Source organism: Bactrocera oleae, chromosome 6 (genome assembly GCF_042242935.1).
Source record: "Bactrocera oleae isolate idBacOlea1 chromosome 6, idBacOlea1, whole genome shotgun sequence".
Taxonomy (NCBI): domain Eukaryota; kingdom Metazoa; phylum Arthropoda; class Insecta; order Diptera; family Tephritidae; genus Bactrocera; species Bactrocera oleae.
The window spans coordinates 14,130,112-14,152,063 of record NC_091540.1 but is presented as its reverse complement, the minus strand read 5'-3'; the positions used below and the strand labels follow the sequence as shown (position 1 = coordinate 14,152,063).

Here is a 21,952-nt window from a genome sequence, read left to right as displayed (position 1 = left end):
CATATGACGCACCACATCAGTGGAACATATTGGTAGGGATTTCCCTAATTTATCGGATAGTATTCGTCTTTCATTTTGGAAACGGACACATTTTACCACGAGGTGATCTGCCGTTTCAGTGTAGTTTTCGCAGTATGTACAGTATGGTGTTTCAACGTGCTTGAATTTATATAGATATGCTCTGAAGCAGCCGTGGCCAGATAAAAACTGTGTGAGGTAATAGTTCACCTCGCCGTGTTCGCGCATAGTCCACTCTTGGATATTGGGTATCAAGGAGTGGGTCCACCTTCCCTTACTTGACGTATTCCACCTTTTCTGCCATTGAGTGAGGCACTTCTCTTCGATTTTTCCAAGTTCTTGAGCATACTGGTTGGATGTTTTAACGTGTCGAATATCACGCACTAATGAGCAACGCAAAGCTGCAATGTCTATGGGTAGTCTACCTGATATAACACTTATTGCATCATCTGATACCGTTCTAAACGCACAGCACGTTCTTAGTGATGCTAGTCTGTGTGTTGAGACCAATCCTCTCATATAGGAACTATATTTGGTTGCTGGTAGCCAAATTGGTGCCGCATACAGAATTATTGAGTTACTGACACATGTCAGTAGCTTTCTCACCTGCTGTCTGGGGCCCCGCGTATTGGGCATTATCCTAGCGATTGCCGATACAGACCGCGCCGCTTTGTTATGGGTGGCGATTAGGTGCTGTTTGAATGAGAGTCTGTGGTCCAGGATCACTCCCAAATATTTGAGGTAAGGGCTCGATTTTATGGTATGCCCATCAATGCTGATCTCAATGGTTTCAACTTTCTTTCGACTACTCATTAGCACCACCTCAGTTTTGTGTGTTGCTAGTTCTAAACCGGCGTTCTCCAGCCAGTTTTTAATATGGCTTATGGCTTCACTACAGTTATTCTTCGCCTCATTTAGAGTTTTCGCTACGACTACGACCGCAATATCGTCCGCGTATCCTACTATTTTTACTGTGTTCGGCACCGCTACTCTTAGAACTCCGTCATACATTACGTTCCACAAGACAGGACCAAGAACTGACCCCTGTGGGACACCGCCAGTAACTTTGTATGCTTCGGGACCGTGTTCGGTATCGTAAACCAGAACTCTATTTTCGAAATAGCTCGTAACAATTCGACAAAGGTAATCCGGTACCTTTAGCTCTTTCAGGGCCCTTATAATTAGCGTCCATTTGGCCGAGTTGAAGGCGTTCTTTATGTCGAGGGTAATGACAACGCAGTATTGCTTATCACCCCACCGCCATCTACTCCCTTCCAGTGCTTTTTTTGCTAGTTTTGTCACAGTGTCTATGGCATCCACGGTGCTTCGTCCTTTCCGGAAGCCAAACTGCATTGGGTTCAATCCACAGTCTCCTTCGGTGTATTTTTCAAGCCGTTTACGTATTATGGTTTCCAGAACCTTTCCTGCCGTATTGAGCATGCAGAGAGGGCGATATGATGAGGGTTCTCCCGGAGGTTTGTCACCCTTTGGGAGAAGAACTAGCCGTTGCCGCTTCCAGTCTTGGGGAAAAATCCCTTCCCTCAAACAACTTGTATACGCTTGACGAAACAGTTCGGGTTTTCTTTTTGAGACGTACTTGATAACGAAATTGGGTATTCCGTCCAGGCCAGGTGCTTTTCCTACCTTTATTCTTGTCACAGCATGTTTCAATTCCTCATGGGACACTTCCGGGATTTCATCCGTGTTTATACGAAAAACTGGCACTCGCATGGGTTCACATCTTGGAAACAGGGCACTAACTATCTCGCGCAGGATGATGGGCGATATAGGGGGTCTTCTTGATCTTCCCAGTTTCCTCATCACTATCTGGTAAGCTTTTCCCCAGGGGTCATTTTCTACTTGTGACAGGAGCAGATTGAAAGCGTTTTTCTTATTCTTCACTATTGCTTTATGTAGTTCTTTCCGCTTTTTTCGGAAGTTGATAAGGAGTTCTCCAAAGTCATGTCTTCCTCTCGCCCGTTGTTGCCTACGTCTAAACCTGAAGCATTCCGTTCTCAGATTAGCGATTTCTTCGGACCACCAGTACGAGGGTGCTTTGTTTACCCTGTTTTTCTTTCGTGGCATTGCGGCATTGCAGACCATTGTAAGGGATTTCGTTATGTTCTGCGTTTGGCTCTGCGCATCACCTCGTGTGTCTTCATTGATTTGGCCAGTGGCATATTCAAGCATTTCCAGATCGCAAGCTTTTATCTTCCAACGTTTTGTCATATTTTTGGGCATCGTACTACTGGGGCTTTGCCTATGTCGCGGATTTATATCGAACGTTATGGCTTGGTGGTCACTATGAGTATATACTTCGGAGACTTGCCATGATATCTGTGAAACTATGGATGAACTTACAAAGGTAAGGTCAATGTAAGACGACGCCCTGCCTTTAATAAAAGTTGGTTTGCGTCCATTGTTAAGGAGTACTAAGTCGAGATTTGCGAATGATGATAGTAGGGCTGTACCCCTCGCATTTGTAAAGCTACTTCCCCATTCGACCGCCCACGCATTAAAATCGCCGGCTACCACTAGCGGTACCTTACCCCTCGCGTGCGTTGTGAGCTTGAAGAGCATGTCCTGAAATTGCGTAAGTGATAGGCTGGGAGCAGCGTAGCAGCTATAAAAATGTATGCCTTTTATCCTTGCATATACAAAGCCATTATCTTGACTTTTGGGTGCTTCTTCAAACGGTATATTGCTAAAAACCCATATCGCGGATTTTGAGCTTTTATCTTCGGTCCAATTACTGTCACTACCTGGGGTTTTGTACTGTTCGCTGAGTAGTAGTACGTCTGTGTTGAGATCTGATGCAGTTTTTGTCAGTAGTGCTTGAGCTGCTGAGCAGTGATTCAGGTTTAGTTGGAGGCACCTAATCATTTGCCTGAGGTTTTCCAACAGCCTTTTTGTATGCTGGGCAGGTGTAACAACCAGTCGGGTGCTTATTTCCACCTTGTGGGCATAGCACACACAAAGGGTCTTTAATACAACCTTTTGCGGTGTGACCTTTCTCTCCGCATCGGAAACACGAGCCTGTAAGATCTCTAGTGCTTTTACAATTGCGTAGTGTATGTCCAAACTCGAGACATTTGAAGCAGCGGACTGGTCTGGCGACTTCTCGGATTCTACAATTGACCCAGCCTATCCTTATTTTGTTTGCGCTAAGGAGTTTATTCGAGACTGTTACAGGAAGACTAATAAGTGCTACTTGTGTTTCGTCTTTGAGGCGACGCATGGATTTAATGGCACTGCTTTCTATTTTGTCAACATCGGGCAATTTCTCATTTATTGCCTTGCAGACTTCCTCGACTGATGTTGCCTCGTCCAAGTCTCTGATCTCTAGTGTAACCGCGTGCCCTAGGACTCTGACTACTGCTATATCTTTTAGGACCTCTAAAGTGCGCTCTCTAAGTTTACTGGATGACTCCTTCGGATTAGCTTTAAGTTTAAGCAACAGTTCACCCTTCGCTGTTCTTCTTGTTTTGCTCAAGCTGTCGCCGAGGTCTTGTAATCTGGGGTCCGACTTCATTTTTTTTAACATATCTGCATAAGATGAGTCGCTTGTCTTTGCAATCACTAAAGCTTCAGAGCGCTTGGCCTTCCGTTTTGGGGCCTTTGGTTCGGTATTCTTAGGTTCAGCCTTACTTTTTTTGGTCTTACTTTTGTTACTGACCAGTACCCACTCAGGCTCTTGAACTTGTGGCGGGGCGATATCTTTACTTTCGCAGGTTGTTCGATTGTTAGGCGTTTGTGCTACTGGCTTTTTGACAACATTGGGTCGTCTCTTGCTGTTCGAGGTTTCCTTATCATTCTCGAGTTTTCTCTTGGCCTGCATCGCAATCATGAACCATGGCGAGGTTTGTGACATGTTTTCCCTCAGTTCACATTCTTTAGGTTTGGCTCGTTCGGAGGCAGCTACTTCATATAATGCGGTTATCCGTCCGATGGTGTCTCTCATGGCTTGGTGGATGGATCGTCGTTTCCCATCCTCAAGCATGGCTACGAGGTTTCCAATTTGTTCGCCAAGTTGGTAGAAAGCTGATATATTTCCTCCAATATCCTCTCTTCTTACTAAAGGTGTCGTATTTACCAATGTATCCTGCTCGACGCTTACAGGTATACTGTTTTCGCCGCTAGTATGTGGTGGAGGCGTCCTCATTATAGTTGAGCTTCTCCTAAAAGCCGTGTGTTCGTTTCCGTTTTCAGGTCCGTTTTGTAGTTCCGTTGTGGTATTGATGCGTTTTGGTTCTATTAAGTTGTTCATATTTGTGGGTCCCCCCTCAGGGCCGCTATCTCCGCTCGCTATGTGCAATCGCTGTGTTGATCCCGTGATTATCTTTGCATTGCAGGGAGGTCACGCAAGGGTTGACGTAGGTCCTTATGGGTGCCTATGTTCAGTGCCAGATCAGCGTTAATTGGGAGCATGCTCAACCGAAAATTGCAGCACCAACTCAATGGCGGCAAGCATTGAACGTACCCTGAGGCCTTGCCAGGGTTTTAGTGGGGACGGAAGGCATCCGTAGCATTAACCGACAAGCCATTTCAGCAAGATGTCACTCCGCTTACTGAGGTTGCCGAATACCACGTCTGTCAGCGCCAAATCATCCATTTCCAAATAAATATTTCCAGTAGGGTCTCACCAGGGTCTTACTGGGCTCAGACTCTGGGGTCCGTTTAAGCAGGCATTTGCCATTTGTGTCGCGGTTTAGGACTTGATCCTAGCGCGTCGCGTTGCGTGATGTTAACAGCCGCACCTAGCATGGTGAACAGACGCTGACCAGGAAGCCGCTCATTGTGAGTCCGTCGCGCCTGGATTTTTGTATTACTCACCATGCCTATGCATGGTGAGGGGGACACCTATTTTATAGAGGCGGTATCGGCTCGCCTCTGTCGCAGGAGTTTCATCGGCTTAGCTGGCTTTTATACCGCATCCTCCACTCCTGCCGCTCTTCGTCGGGGATTGCTTATTCGTTGTTACTTATTTCGCAATTAACCTGCTACTACAGGCCGTCCGGCTATCCGCGACCTGCCGACCCCCCCGGTAGCTTAGAGCTCAGCTGGAACAGCCTGATCCCTCATAGAATCTAGATCCCTCATAGAATCTAGACCAACACTTATTTGTGTGTGTGTGTGTGTGTGAGTGTTTGTGCAACACTCATTCACTTTAGTTTCGTGCGTGCGTGCAACGGCGCTATTCTCGTACGGCACTTACTCGCGTTTTACTCAAACGACAAGCTATGTACTACAAAACTCATTTTAAGCTTTCTGCTTTCTTCTCTACTCTTCCCACTCCTATATAGCATATAAATCTTGTTCAACTACTTTATATATAATATAATACTTACATATATTTCTTATTTCATCTCTTTGCAGATTATATGCAAGCTCTGTGCAAAAATCACTTTCTGCAGCAACTTTATCGCAAAATCGACGGTGCTGTACTTTGGTCGCAGAACGAACGGAATCTAGATTGCATCATAACATTCCAAACGCATTCGATATTGCAACGTTTCATGTTGCGCTTCGATATGTTGCAACTAGATTGTAATGATCATTTGTATGTGTATGATGGAGCGCACGCTGTTGCCACACCGAAGGTAAGTGCGAGTGTCGTGAATATGTGTAAACTTCTTACATCTTTATTCAGGTGAATATTAGCATGAATATGGGCCGCTACAAATGCCTGTAGATACACTCATATATACATCTGTCTATTGGGGGCACGTGCTTGCAGCTGCTTGGTGTAAGTGAAATGAATAGCTGCTGAGGCAGACTAAGCCTGAAAGGATTTAGTTAGTGTACAGAAAAAATCGGAAAAAACGAGTAAAACTTTAACTTCGGTTGCAACAAAGCTATAACACCCTCGCCATTAGAAAAGTTTTCATACAAGAATTCATTTTGATCATTCAATTTGTATGAGATATTTATATTATATTAATACGCTCTGAACAATTTATGCGGGGATTGTACCTTAACCTTGAGTATTAATCTGTGCCAAATTTCATGAAGGTAGTTTCTAAAATACAAAAGTTTTCCCTAAAGAGACTTAATTTTGATCGTTCAATTTGTATGACAGCTATATGCTATAAAAGTCAGATCTGAACCATATGTAGGGAGATTTTACCTTTACCTTGAGTAAACATCCATTAAAAAGTTTTACATTCAAGAACTTGATTCTGATCGGTCAATTTGTCCGATCCAAACAATCTGTTTGGAGATTGTAATGTTACCTTGAGTTCTAATTCATGCAAAATTTCATGATATTAACTTTTAAATAAAAAAGTTTTCCATACAGTTACTTGATTTTGAACGTTCAGTTTGTATGGCAGTTACACGCTATGCTGATCTGATCTGAACCGTTTGTTCGGAGATGGTAGCTGTGTCTTGGACAATAATCCATTGAAAATTTCATAAAAATATCTCCTCAAATAAAAGAACTTTTCCATTCTAGAATTTGATTTGGATCTGTCAGTTTGTATGGCAGCTACATGCTAAAGTAGTCCGATATCGGTGGTTCCAAAAAATGTGCTGTTTCAACTAAATCAACTCAGCCTTGCATAGTGATCACTTATATATGTTTCCTTCTGTGTGTTACAAACTTCGTGTCAAACTGAATATATCTTGTTTAGGGTATAAAAAATTTAAAAAAGGCTACCATTACCTTAGTAACTAAATAAAATAAAAAGAAAAGCGCGATCTAGCGAAAGAAAATTTGTTTGGATTATAAAAATTCTTCAACTGAGACAATAAGTTCAATGTAATTATAATTGCATAATTTACCTATATAGCCTTTCCTAAAACCACGTTCATAGCGCCACCTAGCGGATTATACGTCATCAAACTTAGTCGACGAAGTATTATCTCCACTTTATTTCGCAAATATCCAAATCTGTAGCTCAAGGCGTAGTAAATATAAAAGGAGAGCCGTACGGACTTCTAGATCCATCAGATTCTCATCACTATAGTTCGATCCGCCTCAGTACTTGTTTTAAAGTAAGCGTTAGCAGATCCATAACTTTTTCCACATTTCAAATACATCTCTCTTATCTAAAAGTGTTTAGCCCAGTCATAGTTATGGTAATATTTGCAAAAATATATTAGTAAAAAGTCGTCAGAATTCATAAAAGGCTATCGACATACACATTTTTTTTTAATTATTCTTGGGTGTGGTGCCGAAGTGACAATTCCTGGCCCGGATTACAACTGAGTTCATTCTGATTTCATAAAACGGATTACTGTGAGAACGAGTGCCGTTATATTTATTCCTCTGGACGATCTTTGTCTACTGCTACAATAGTCTCAAAGAGTTTAGCAAGCTTCTGCTTTCATTTACTCCCGAAGAACGATAAAGAGTATATATCAAGTTAGGGTTTCAAGCTGTCAGCGCGCTAAAGACTATTTGTTCTACAATTGTGCTAAGCGCATTACCTGAGTATCAATCATATAGAACTCCATTTTTTGATATATAACCTGTAGTTCTAAACGATCTAAACCTTCTCTCGAAGGCTTAGGTATTAGTTGCCTAACTCAGCCGTCCAGAAAAGACAAAAAAGTTTCTTCTAAACTATCTCTCGAATACTATTTATAATCCGACTAAGTTATCTAGGAATAGAGCATTTTGTATTAAAACATAAATCTTTCGAACATATTTTTTAGATAGTCATAGGGAGAGTTACTACCGCTTTTTTCGCTTCGTAAGTCTGAACGAAATATTGGTCAACAAAACAAGACCGTTCTGAAAATATCGGGATCGATTTGAATGTAATAGAGACGTGTACTGGCAACATATTAAGACTCACCAAACCACCTGGGATTAATAACAACATTATCATGTGAGGAACATTCTGCGTAAACGTTTAGTTCTAAAGGCATGCGCAATGCAGTAACGGTCATAGGTATGGATTACCGTGAAAACCTAACTTAACCAAGGAATAAATTTTAAGAAATATATAATCAGTGGCTCACCCATGCTCGGATATATTCACATTTTGCGAGTAACTGTTGTATATGCTGCGAAATAAATGGCTGAGTACTGGAAGATTAGGGCAAATAAGCCTCATGATTATAACAAATAAGTGTTTTGAGTGCTTTGATCAATATTTGATAGGCTTTAGTGGAGCTCAACCATATAGAATAAAATACCTGTAGGCGAGTTTTCACTTATTTTTATGAGAGCGAGTCTCAACCAAATCGGTGGCGATAGATAAGACATACAGATTTAGTCTATAAAATAGATCGGCTGGGCTTAAACCTTACACAATTATAGGTATTTATCGTAGAATATTCCTTCTCAATTTCTCCCAGTGCAATTTATTATCACAAAAAGCGCATCAGCACATTCGCAATGTGATAACTCACCAAAACCAAAACAAAAATAAAGGATACGGTGAAGCCAAATAACTGGAGCATAAAATATTGCACGCGTCAGAAGGCAAAAGCGCTTGTCTTTATAGTAGTAGAGATTTTGAAATCATATGTGGTGGCACGTCCAGAGGCACGTAACCACTTACACGTACGCGGCACTCGCAACGCGTCAAACTGCGACCATGCCACAGAGCATTTGAACACAGCGGCTAATCTACATGTGAATGAAGATAACCCGTTATAAATACAGACAGACATAAATACATAAATGCATATACATACATACATAAATGCATATGTGTGGCAAGTAGTCTTGTGTGTGTGCTATTTTTGTTGAGTTGCGCTAAAAGGTCAACGCAAATGTCTGTGCCGAGAGTTTTGAAAGTCAACTTTTTTGAAGAATTTGGCCAAGTCAATAATAAAACCGCAGCGCAGGAGGCACAAGACTAAGAGTACAATGAACCAAACGAACAAGCAGTGACAGCGGACAGGTCAGACGTGTTTGAAGAGTAGAAGGTTTAAGGGAACATATGGTAGGTAAAGGGGTGTGTAGGTAGATTTTTTTTTATAGTAGAGCGGGCATCGAATATCGGAGTGCGGCACTTTAATCTACTAAACTTAACCTACTCCCAACATAAGACTCCCGCACGGAATCACCGGTATATATTACTCCGTGGACATCTTTTATGGAAACTTGCAACTAAATTTTCCGCATATTCCACGCGAAGCGACTTACAGGTATGTTTTTCTGATATTTTGGCTTTCATTAAAACCCAAACATTTCCTATTGGATTGGCGTCTGGTGACTGTGTTGGCCAATTCAAAGACACAATATTGGTTTCTTGTTTCTACTGAGTACAGAGTCAGCTCCTATTTTTCCCTTCATTATCTACAATCATGATTATTTTTGCCTTAAACTGACTACAGTAAACCCTTTTTATACAAATTTATCATTCTGATGGCGTTCAGGTTTTATGTAATGTATCTTAAAACCACAAATCCATGAGCAGAGAAAAATCCATGAACATGCAGGATTTGAAGATAAACTCTGGATTTACAGTGTGTTACCTTCTTTATTCTGATTGCTTCTACAACTGCCAATTTTTATCTAGTCTATAATGACCTAGTCGTTTCTAGAAGTTTATTCTGAATAGCAAGCGAAGCCAACGAACGGAAGACATTTTCCAGGCCCTCCTATCACCAAGTGTTAACGCATACTTTCTAAGCTGTAGTCTCTGAAAACATTCGAATGACATATCCTAACCCGTATAGTATTGTATTTTATTTTCTAATACTATTTAGAGCTCCTCAAGTATTCATAGAACTCATTACTTCATCTTAAGCAATATTTGGCTGAGAGGCGACCGCTATTTCCATCCCGAAAGTAGCTTTAAAGCACTCAAATATACAGCCGAATACTTTTACCGGTTTGTTTTGAATATTTTCAGAGATTTGCCGCATTCTCAAGAGCTCTCTGTTCCACAAGTTCAAAACTATGTTTTCATCATTCATAGCTTTAAAAAAAAATTAAAATCCATCAAAATTGGATCACCTTTCTTACGGATTAGATGAATTATATTTTAAATTTAAATAGCGACATTTCCAACTCCTTTTCTTATCTAATATGTAGAGCAGATGGGTAATCCAACAACAACACTATTGCTACTCAAAGTTCGTTATTATTGGGTAATCATATCGTTTTAGAGACTTGTTCTCATAAATGGTGGCTATTTGCCTAGATCACAGATATTTTCGTTCAGTTTATTATATATACTCTGGACCTCAGTCACCAAGTCTCTTTTTTCCGTTGGGCTAGGAATTTGCGCTAGCCCTACAACCTTCGATGAACCGCCGCGCTTTTTGAAAGAATATTCATTACATTTATAATTCCCCTCGTCAGCAGCATACATTCTTTCAATTGCAGCGCGACATTCCCCTATGTGTCAGTTATTCTTCTTGGCACGTACTATTAGCTGGACGAAAGCGTGGACGGAATCCACTCACTTTTATAATTAGATCATATAAAAATACGGAAAACATTTCCAAGGTGCAGCAATCACTATACGGAGTATATGAAAACTTTTTATTAAACCGAAGCTTTGATCTCATCAGTTTATGACACTAAACATCGTTTAAAAAAACATTTTGACTTAATTTAATAAGATATCTTTTCCATTGACTGATGAATGCGGTATCGAAACAGCCGAAAGGGCGGAGATGGATGGAGGACGGTCTACGTAGGCTAAGATTTGGCATGAACTAATTTCGACCAATTCTGGTTGCCATACTACTTCCGCAGTTTTTGAGCTAACGATCTAAACTTATGCGCACCTTCTTTTATCTTCAAGAAAATGCTCATTTGTCGGAACTCACCATATTGAACCACTATATCATAAAGCTGCTATAAAAACTGATCGATTTTTCAAGTCTTTCTAACCAAAATTTTTTTATGTGACAAGGTATCTACATGAAATTTTACATGGGTTGTTGTGCTAGGGAATCGTGTAATCTCCGAAGAAAATGTTCAGATTGAGTAAATATAGCATATAGCTCCCATACCAACTGAACGACCGGCATCAAGTGTTTGTATGGAAAACTTTTAAAGAGATATCTTCAAGAAATTCGACTTGAATCATTGTGTAAGGAATATTTTGTTATTTTGTTACCGAAGTTAACGTTTTTTCTTGTTTTGATATACACACATATATATGAATGTAATTCTAAATCTAGCACGATTAGTTTTAAGTGCTAAAACAGCCGTTCGTTGAATAAGCCAAATATTTCGTGATGGTAAGAGAAATGCAAGCAATAAAAAATTACACATTCTAATAAAAATATAGAAAAAATTACAAAATTAAAACCGAAAATTTATACCACCGGATAAAGCTTGAAATATGCCAAAACAACTAACGCCATCCATCAGTTCGGCGCAAAACAAACTGCCATGAAAATTCAACGCGCCACAAATTTGCTAGACGACCGCATTTATTTACACAAGCACTAAATAAAATGTCACTCATACGCCATGCAATGCCACATGCACGCACAAACACACACGCATACTTCTGTATGATCATAAGTGTGTGTGAATCTGTGTGTGTTCTAGCGCCAGCATGCAGGCTAAGCGGCGTGTGTTCGTAGTTTTGGGGCGCCTGCAGAAATCGCTGCTAAATAGTTGAAGCAGATTAAGCAAACACATACGCACACACATACACATATGCAAGTGGTGTATAGTGGCGTAGGAATGTCAACAATAATAACAAAAGTTGTCAGCACCAAATTTCCGCATACTTGCCTTGCCACACGCTCATTATAGACTTAATATTTGCCACCAGCCGGCGCATGTGAGGCAACGCGCTGCAGCAACAGGCTGCAGCGCAGCAGAGCAGTTGAGGTAACCAAAACAGAAAACGGTAGTAACAACAACAACAACATGCACGCATACTTTTACATAAGCTTTTTGGCACGCAACGCCGTCAGGCAACGCCAAAAGCAAAAGAATAAATTTTAGTACATTTACCCCTGCGCTCTCTGCGGTCTCTCCTCTCTCTCTTCTACCTGGCTCGGGGCACCGGCACTGCGCAAATTGTGCTCATAAAAGTCGCGCGCGCTAAGTAATTAATTTGATTAAATTATTCACTCAAATATTCTAATGTCCTAATCAAACTAAAACTTTCTGCAAGCCCGCGCCCCCTTTTGCGGCATGCAACTCATGCGACGCGTTTGTTTGTTTGGAACAAACGGCTTGTAGTTTTGTGTTTTAAGCACATTCTGGTCGCTTAACGGCTGCCACTTTTCACACTTTGGCCAAATCAAACACGCAAATATACTGACTGTAATCATTCTCCGTTCTCCTTTTTTGTAAATGCAACGCTGGGTGAGTGTTTGGATATGTATGTTTGAGATTTTTGTAGACACCGACCTACATATAAACAAACATATAATCGCTTTTACTGTTATATAGTTACTGTATCCTTTTCTCCAAGCCACTAGAATAATACCCCACTAAATCCATAGCGACCATATAAATGAAATGGCCGATGAAATATAGACTGTGGCTTAATATCACAGTCGATCTCGTTAAAATTCTGACTGTCACAAGCCTTAAGATTTTAGGCGTTACATTTGACAGTCTGTGCTCCTTCACTCCATATACGACCGCGTTAAATTCAAAAGTACAGAGCCACAAAAAAACCTCAAGTCGCTAGCCAGCAGCTCCTGGGAAAAAGAGAAAGAAAGATTGTTGCCAAAATACAAAGCAATTGACCGGCGGTCATCTACAACGCTGCACCGATATGGTCGTCTGGATGTAGTGAAACGCAGAAGAAGGAGCTTCAGACGTATCGATTTACTGCACGCCGAACTATAACAGGATGCCTCTTGATGCTGCTGTCGAACACCTACATAGTAAGATCTGCATTCTTCCGGTCAAGGAATACAATGCACTGTTCTCCAAGCAGTTTCTGCTGGGATGATTTCGCAGAAATCGTAGTTAGAGTCAAACCATCATCCATAGCAGACGAACAGCTCGAGTTCCTCCGATAATCTAGAGTGCCACAACATCTAAATGATTCGCGCACTCAACCTCTATGAAAGAAACCGAGCTATAAATAGCAGAGGGAGAGGGAGAGAAAGAGAAAAGGAAAAAATATAAGAACATAAAAATATGATCACTTGATCTAAAAGATTCACCAGAAATCCGTGCAAGAAAGAAATCGAGAGAGAGAGAGAATAAAGAGAGAAAAAAGATTTTCAGAGAGCCTGGTTCTCAATTGTGATCACTAGAAGTAAAAACTGTCTTAGGCAACCACGATAATCTCAACTAAAAATATCTTGATATGAAAGCTCTGCTTCATAGCTCTCCAAAGCTTCTTCATAAACTTCGTTTAGTTCGCAACACCACAATTTGTAATGGGAAAAATTCGGGCAATTAAAAAATAATTATATCGTTATTTCATCCACTCCCCCACACCCCCCGAAAACAAATATCAACTCTGAGGCAGAAAATGGATGCTCCCAAGTCTCTACCAACAGACAGGCTATCAGATTTGTAGTTCCCCAATACTCCTCCAAGCAACACTCAAACAATCGAAGGTTGTAGTTTTATCTGTGAAAATATTCAGATTTTAGGTGACTGACCCAAACAGATAGGGTCAGACGTATGAGCTTAGAAGCATATTAGCTTAGAATTTCCCTTTTAACCTATATCTGTGACTACTAGATCGTATTTCAATAGACCTACTGTTTCCATTTACAAGCTCCTCTTTTCGGTGGAATTACACATATTGGAATTGGGATAGACAAGAAATACTTGACTTTCATGTCGATTACGTGTGAGTATTTACATAGCGAATCAATGGTACCGTGCTTGAACCGAGCCGAATAGCTGACTATGTCTACTAGAACAGTTACACTAAAGGAAATTTTCCTTCAAACTATATATTCTAGCCTTCAGCAGCCCGCTAATTAAAAGCTATTATTCGAAGATTCTTTCAATATCTGTCGGTTCATATCGATGAAAAACACTCACTTTACGTTAGAAGATGTCAAAATTTGTATATTTTTGAGCAGAACATAATACAAGGTACAATTCAAAAGTTCCAGGACTTTTTAAACAACGCTTCTTCTAGTGACGCCATCTGACTGAAATTGTTATCCTTCAATCGTGTATTCTTCAGTGTTGTCGTATAAAATGTATATAACAGCTGACTTGTATAACAGCTGAGATATCGCGCTACATGTGACATTACATTTGTAGTGTCGATCGGAAAATGAGCATCGAACAAAGAGCCAACATTAAGTTTTGTTTTAAACTTGGTAAAACTTTTACCAAAACTCATCAAATGATGAAACAAGTTTATGGCGATGATTGTCTATCCCGTAGCCGTATTCACGAGTGGTTAAAACGTTTTCGTATTAAACGTTCGGGCCGGCCAAAAGATGTTGTGAACGAAAAAAGCACGGAAATTGTGCGTGAATTCATTAAAAAAGAGCCGAAATCATCGCTTAAATATATGGAATCGGAATTATCAATATCCGCAGTGTCGATTTATCGTATTTTGACAGAAAATTTGGGAATCAGAAAGGTTTGTGCTCGATTTGTCCCACACCCTTTGAAACAACACGAAAAAGACCTCAGAATCGGACAAATTTTTTGACCAAAAATCGCATTCATATCATCAACCATTCACCCTATTCGCCTGATATGGCACCCTGCGATTTTTATTTGTTCGGAAAACTACATTTGGCCATGAAAGAAAACCGCTATGCTGACGCACCGCCTTCCTCAACGCTATACCTACAAATGACCTTAAAAAGTCATTCGATAACCTTCTTGAACGTGCAAAACGTTGTATTCAGGCGGAAGGAGACTATTTTGAAGGCGACCAATAAATTTTTCAAAAAAAAACAAATAATATTCGTTTTTTAATAAAAGTCCTGAAACTTTTGAATTGCACCTTGTACATACTTTGTTATCGTCCATTAATACTAAATAGATTCTACCAGTGTGGATTCCAAAAATATTTAGCTGTTCGTCGAGTTCCTGAGATTTATCTAGGTTTGTACGACAATATTAGGCGTTTAAGAAAGTACGTGGAATATTATGGTGAAACGGAGTTGCCATCTTACTTCCAAAATATTGAATAATAAAATTTTGCAAACTGCCAAAGATAAGCTTTTTAGAAAGTTCCGAAAGGTTTTAAGCGAGGCTTTAATATGAATATATGACAAAATAGAGTTGCCACTTTTTAAAAATTTACAACGAAAAATACTATAACATATATTCTATACACCAAATACCTTTGAGCGAGGCTTTAATATAAACATATAACAAAATAGTGTTGTCATTCAAAAAAACTATGAAAAATATTATAAAATACTCTATGCATAAAATTAAAAAAAAAAACTTTCGGGAATTATTCAGAATATGAAAAATATTTTTGCAAAATTTAGAGTAGAGTTGCCAAAAATAAAAAAAAGAAGAATTAAAATGTTAGAAAACATACAAATGTCAAATACACGAAGTTTAATAATATATTAAATAAAATATGCGAGAAGCAAAAATTAAATATATATTCGAAAAGTGTTGTCAACTGCCAAAAAAAAGAATCTTAATATAATTAAAACCCCTCATAAATAGAAACTCTCTATCCATAACTAACATAAATCAAGATTAAAATAATTGTACCTTAATTCCATTCATGAAAAGCATAAGCTGTAAGTAAAACGGAAAATATATATACCCAAGCGCATCTGATACTCCTTCCGCACGCTCTCAGTCAACCTTTTCTTCCTCGCTTAGCTTTTATCCCCGTTTTTCAACCCGAAATTCCCCCGTTTAAGCATGCCATACACCAACTATGCTAAGGTGCACAACCCACCGTTAGCCAATAAAATAATGCATACACTGATTGAATATTATCACGCAGGTATTCCGTTGCATACAACAAACTCACGTTATTCATGCAACAAACCCTCCGTCAACTCACTTTGTTAGCAGATAATTATAGTCTGGCTGCTTGCGGCAACTTCTGGAATTTCACACACAGAAGTAGCGCGTACACCAAGTCAAAGAATGTAGTCGTATGCTATGCAACGGCAACAACAACAACTACTTCGACGCATATATGCACCTGCTAAGTGTGATTGTATTAGCATATTAATTTTAGGAAATCTGCTTGTAGAAATATTTACCAAGTTGGTGTATAATGCGTGGCGAAGGGTACGAGAGTGAAGTAACGGTGTTAAAGGAGATGAGAGATTGAGTGATTCTGCAGAGGAAGATATTTATCGAAACGCAAAAATATTTATACAAATTAATGTTTCCTTTAAGAAGGTATGAATTTCAATATATATTTTTATAAGGAATATTAGGGTGCTACTGATAAGTGGGAAATATTTTTTTTAATCAAATTTTGCACAACTGCAACCTCTAATGAGTGCTTTGAGCACTCTAAAAGTGAAAAATATTTTCGCGTGAATTAAAAAAAAGCACTAACTTAGTGGTCGAAGGCATCCCAAAAGAGTTTGGTTTCAATGTAGAAGGTTTATCTGCATTTGACTGAATAACAATAGAACTGAAGGGTCTCTTTGCATACCTTAACTTGTACATAATATATTTTACTGTTATATTGCTATATTAGTATCACTGAAACTGAAAAAATATTAATTAAATTTCATAAGAATAACCCTAATGTACATAGCCCCGCAAAGTATGCAACTATGCAGACCTCTTATCGTAAGCAACATTTATATATGATATATTTAGGTATTTCTATGCTGAATGCAAACAAAATTGAAAAGGTACTCAATTAAATTTTTTAAGAAAAACCCTATTGTACCCAACCTCTCAAAGTATACACCAATTTTCAATTTTATTATTTTTTACCGTTCTATTGCCGATTGCAAAGTTGAAAACGAAAAATAAATTTTTTAGCAACCACCCTAATGTGCTTGACCCTGCAAATAGGAACTATAAAAGGCTTCTTATCGACACCACAATTTTTATATAATTTATTTAAGCATTTCTAAGCCAAATGCAGAGTAGAATTGAAACAATACTCAATTATGTATTTTTTAAGAACCACCCTAATATAATTAACTGCTCAAAATACGCTATCAATTTTTAATTATATAATTTTTCACCGTTTTCCTACCGTTTGCAAGATTAAAAACGAAAAATAAATCAACTAATTTTTAACAAGCACCCTAATGTGCTTAACCCTGCAAATAAAAACTATAAGAGGCTTTTTATCGACCGACACTATAATTTATACATGCTACAATATATTTCAGCATTTCTAAGCCAAGTCCAGAGTGGAATACAAAAAATAAACAATTAGATTTTAGATTTTAGAAAGAACCACCCTCACATGGCCAACCCCGCAAAGTATTAAACTATTAAAGCTACAGTGTTGATGCTTTATTCTGTGCTGCAAATCCTAATATTTTAGCATAAAAGCAGTGTAGTACAACAAAAGAAGAGCGAAGAAGAAGCAGTGGCATAGCCTACACTCGCACAACACACAGAAGCGCACGTACTTGCAACCCTCCGAAGGCTACCGGAAATTTACTACTTTACAGGCATATTTCCGTGGCAGCTGCCGAACTTGAAGGCGCTATGTTAATTTTGCGTGTCACACTCGCTCGCTCTGCGTGGCATGTGGCAAGGCCAGCGCATAATGCTATTTATATAATTCAGTAGCTACAGCGAAGTCAGCGGCCAGCAATTTTCTGTTGTTTTTATTGTCATTGTCAGCGTGGAAGATTAATGAAGTATGTAAAGGAAGCAAGCAAAATTTAATATCAGAATTTTTTTGTCGTCTCACACACACCCCGACACACATACGTGCGTACACGCAGCCATTTGAGTGGCAAGTTTTTGCATTTTGTTGCTGACGCGCTCTAGCGAGCGTGTTCATTGCTGCCATCGTCACCACCGCCATCAAGTTGATGCAAATAAACGATGGAAGTTTTTATTAGCTCCTCTAAGCTGCCACAAAGCTTACCACCACCATGCAACACACACATCAAACTGCGCTTTTAAATATGTATATTTATGCGTCGGGCACTTTGAGCGTTGTTTGTTGTTGTTTCAGCTAAATCTCGTAATTTGCTTCGTTGTTATTCGCACTTTTAGTCGGTGGACGCTCTCATGCGGCGTGCATAGCTTGGGATATGAAGCTGCATCTTCAAGTAATTTGAATACAAATCACTCAACGCGCTCGTTGTTGTTGTTTTTGCTGTTGTCGAATCGTTTATGCAGCGTTTATGTTGGGAAAATGCAGCTGTTTGAATATGCAACGGCATATTAAATATATTTCTATGCATGTTCATATAACTATGTACATATACCACATATGTACTATATTTCATTATATAACTGTATATTCAAATATATAAATGTGTTATAAAACTATATATGTCTCTGTGTCATGGCAAACAATATTAAATGCGCCATTTAGCACTTACGCGCAAATACATGTGTATGGCAGTGCGTATACGTAACATATGAAAATTGCGGTTAGTGCTTCGGTTGATAGGGGAGCGCAAATACAGTTTTTTTTGTGATTTTTGCTATGCTTTCTCTTCAGTAACTGCTTCAAGTGTAAGAAACAACATAAAAGTCATTGAAACATTTTTTTTTCAAATTTTGCGATAATTTTTTTTTTTATTATGAACTTTTATCTATTATCGATATTTATACTTTTGCAACATGTTGCTACAAAGTATAATAATTTTGTTCGCCTAACGGTTGCCTGTATCACCGGAAAATAATCGAGTTAGATATAGGGTTTTATATACCATGTAGAAATGTTCAGAATGGAGACGAGTTGAAATGGAATGTCTGTCCGTGCAAGCTGTAACTTGTGTAGAAAAGAATCAGAAAATTAATCGAAAACCTTTCGAATACCATAACTAAGCACTAAATTAAGATATAAAGCTGGAATTTAGTACAAATTCACTCAGAAAAAATCCAATATGAATTCGTACTAACAGTGTGAAAATGGATGAAATCGGATTATAACCCCACACTCTCCCCATATAACGGTTTTGTTAAAAACATCTAAAAGTGCGATAAATCTTTAAAAAAAAATGCGCCAGAGAAAATTTTACACCCGAGATGCTTTGAGAGTGCTTTATAAGAGCCGCTATCAAATTTGAACGACGTGCGTGACATCGCCCACATATAGGTGAAAATCCATATCTCTGGACTTACCTGACCGATTTTAACTAAATTTAGTATGTAATATTATCATAACATTCCTACATTACAACGTGAAAATAGACTAAATTTGGTAAAAACCACGCCTATTTCCCATATAACACAATTTTAAATAACATATGATTTAATTACATTTCAGTACAAAAATCTAAAAAAATCAATGTATCCGGATAAAACTTTTTTTTTAAAACACAAATAGTACTCTCGAGATATTTGATCTTACGCCCAAAAACTTGTCGTAATCTTACTATAACTTTTCAAAAACTCAGATGACAAATATGTGGATCAAAGTGCGTATGGCTGACTTTTTGCCGAAAATATCGGTCAATCTGTGAGATATATTATTAAAATTCAGCAAAAAATTGTATTTGATAATAATATACCCTTACGTCAAAAAACTCCAGTGGTCCATACTTCACTTAGCCTCATATACCTAGATAAAGATTTTCAAACTTCCAGTTGGATTTGTACCACATATATCGGCCAATGTGCTAGGTATTTTAATGATATTGAGAAAGTGTATATTTTTGAATAACAGTGTATCTTTGGATAAAATAAGGCTTTCCTTAGCCCCCATGTAATTGATATTCAAGATTTTGAAACGTTGACATATATATATTTATATATTATTTATATATCGGCTTGAAATTAAGTTCTCAAGTAGAACCGAGCAATGTCAAAAATGCATGCAATCACCTGACCGAAAGCAAAATATAGTAATTTAAACTCAGTGAGTCTATAATTGAATGTTGTTTATTTGATACCGTATATGATTGTTAATCATTCACGATTTTGTCGAACAATGAAGTTTAACCATTTTGCTCCATTTTTTCATACTGCCAACACCTCAAGGTATTTAGACGGCTTTGATCCTTGCAAGTTGCAAGCGTATGAAATGTTCGGTTACACCCGAACTTAGTAGCACTCTATTACATATAAGAAGCACCACAAAAGTCGGTTTCGTTGAAAATAATATTTTCAAAATGTATCGATAATTTTTTATTATTACTGAAAATAAATAAAAGTTTTTGCTAATTTTTACTGGAAAAGTCGGTTTCAGTTTCAATGAAAATAAAATTTTCAAAAATTATCAATAATTGTATCGATAACTTTTGTTTATTATTGGCTTTCAACAATTAAATGCAAATGATTAATCTAATCTCAAGTAAGTCAGATAGGGAAGAGGACGATAGACAATTAAGAAGCTTCTGATAGGCCAGAATTCCCCATTGCTTGCACAGAGGATGTCAATTTTTTTACATAATATGTAGTACATACTATATGTTATGTACATAGTGTATATAAAATATTACAATGTAAACTGTATTTATTGTGAAGAAAGTCACAAAAAATGCATTTGAACTGGTTTTCTGTAAATATATTGTTTTATGTAGTTGCCACGTGGACTTAAATAAAAATTGGTAAAAAAAATCAAAATAGAAAAATTGAGATCGTGTGTTGGCATAAAATGTAAATGGGTTCAAAAAAACTTTGTTGCAAAATATTCCTTTGTGAAGTTGCCTTACTTTATTAGCAAATTTTTAACATAAGACGAGTATGTACTGTACATATAGTCTATAATTAAATATTTTTCCCAGAAATGTTTACACAAAACGAAACATAGTTGCCATAATTTTAACATATTTTTTTTAAATTATTACCCCTTTAAAAACAAATGGACAGTCTACAAAAATATGAATCGATATATACATATATAAACATTAAACTTTGTTTATATATTCGCATATATCTGCAGCATATCCCTCTCTGCCTATACTCCACTCTTCACTCGCCAATAAATGATAAGAAAAAAGTAATAGCAACACACAAGATAATGCATAATCTCATTTATAGCTCAGTACTGAGCGCTCAAGAAACCTAAGCCGCCTTATCTAACACATACCACCATAAATGCATAACCTTTGTCGATATATGTATCTGTATATGTATGAATGTATATATATTCACTGTTAGCACACATACTCTCCCCCACATATAAGTAAGCAAATCGCGCCTAAAACTCTTACACACATATTTATGCATAACTCACGACGGCAACTTTACTCGCTTAGTTGCAAATAGTTGGCAATGCACGTTCATCATACGCAACGTACGCCCAACTAGCTAAAACAAACTAAACTCAACCATATCCCTTTATGTGCCATATATATAACATACATATAATGAAGGATAACTGTAAAAGCAACCGCACATGCAATTTTAATTCAATCTCTACACAATTCTCAGTTTAGCCGTTATAACTAAACGGCTTGTAAGTGCATGTGTGTGTGCGTGTAAGCAGGTGAGTAGTTCAGCAATCTTTTTGATAAATTCCATAGTAGCAGCAGCAACAACAACAACAATGGGAAAAACATGTACTCACATGCCATAGCGCCTGCGGTTTTCTATGTCAAGCGGGCGTAGCTATGAAACAATAACAAAAACAACTAATAAGATTTTATATAGAGAAAGTTATAGTAATAATAGCAAGCAGTAAAAAAGCAACAAGTCGAAAGTTGTAAGTTGTGGCAAATAGCTAAGCACTACCACTCTGAAAAAAACAACAACTAACTAAAACAATAACAACTAACGCAGAAAAACAACAACTAAACTGCAAGCGCTGAAGCGCCAATAATGCAAGCGGATTGCGTATGCGGTTGGTTGACGGACTGACTAAAGTAAAAGTTGACTGGTAACCGTGAGGTTGTCGCACTGACTGACTGACTGCGGCACTGAAGGACCATAAACAAGTTTCAACACACACATACAAGGACATACGTGAGTATATAGATTTATGTTTTCCTTGGTTGATTTTTGTTTTTGTGGATTTTGCTGCTGCGG

General features: G+C 38.2%; 1 protein-coding gene across 1 annotated transcript in view; it reads left to right on the top strand.

Annotated features, from left to right (window-relative positions):
• loaf (lost and found) overlaps window positions 1–21,952 on the top strand; it is a 179,704-nt gene that overhangs the window by 123,892 nt on the left and 33,860 nt on the right. The window contains exon 4 of the mRNA XM_036360619.2: window positions 5,395–5,618. Within this exon, the coding sequence (XP_036216512.2) occupies window positions 5,395–5,618 (224 nt within the window). The remainder of the gene's footprint in view (window positions 1–5,394; window positions 5,619–21,952) is intronic.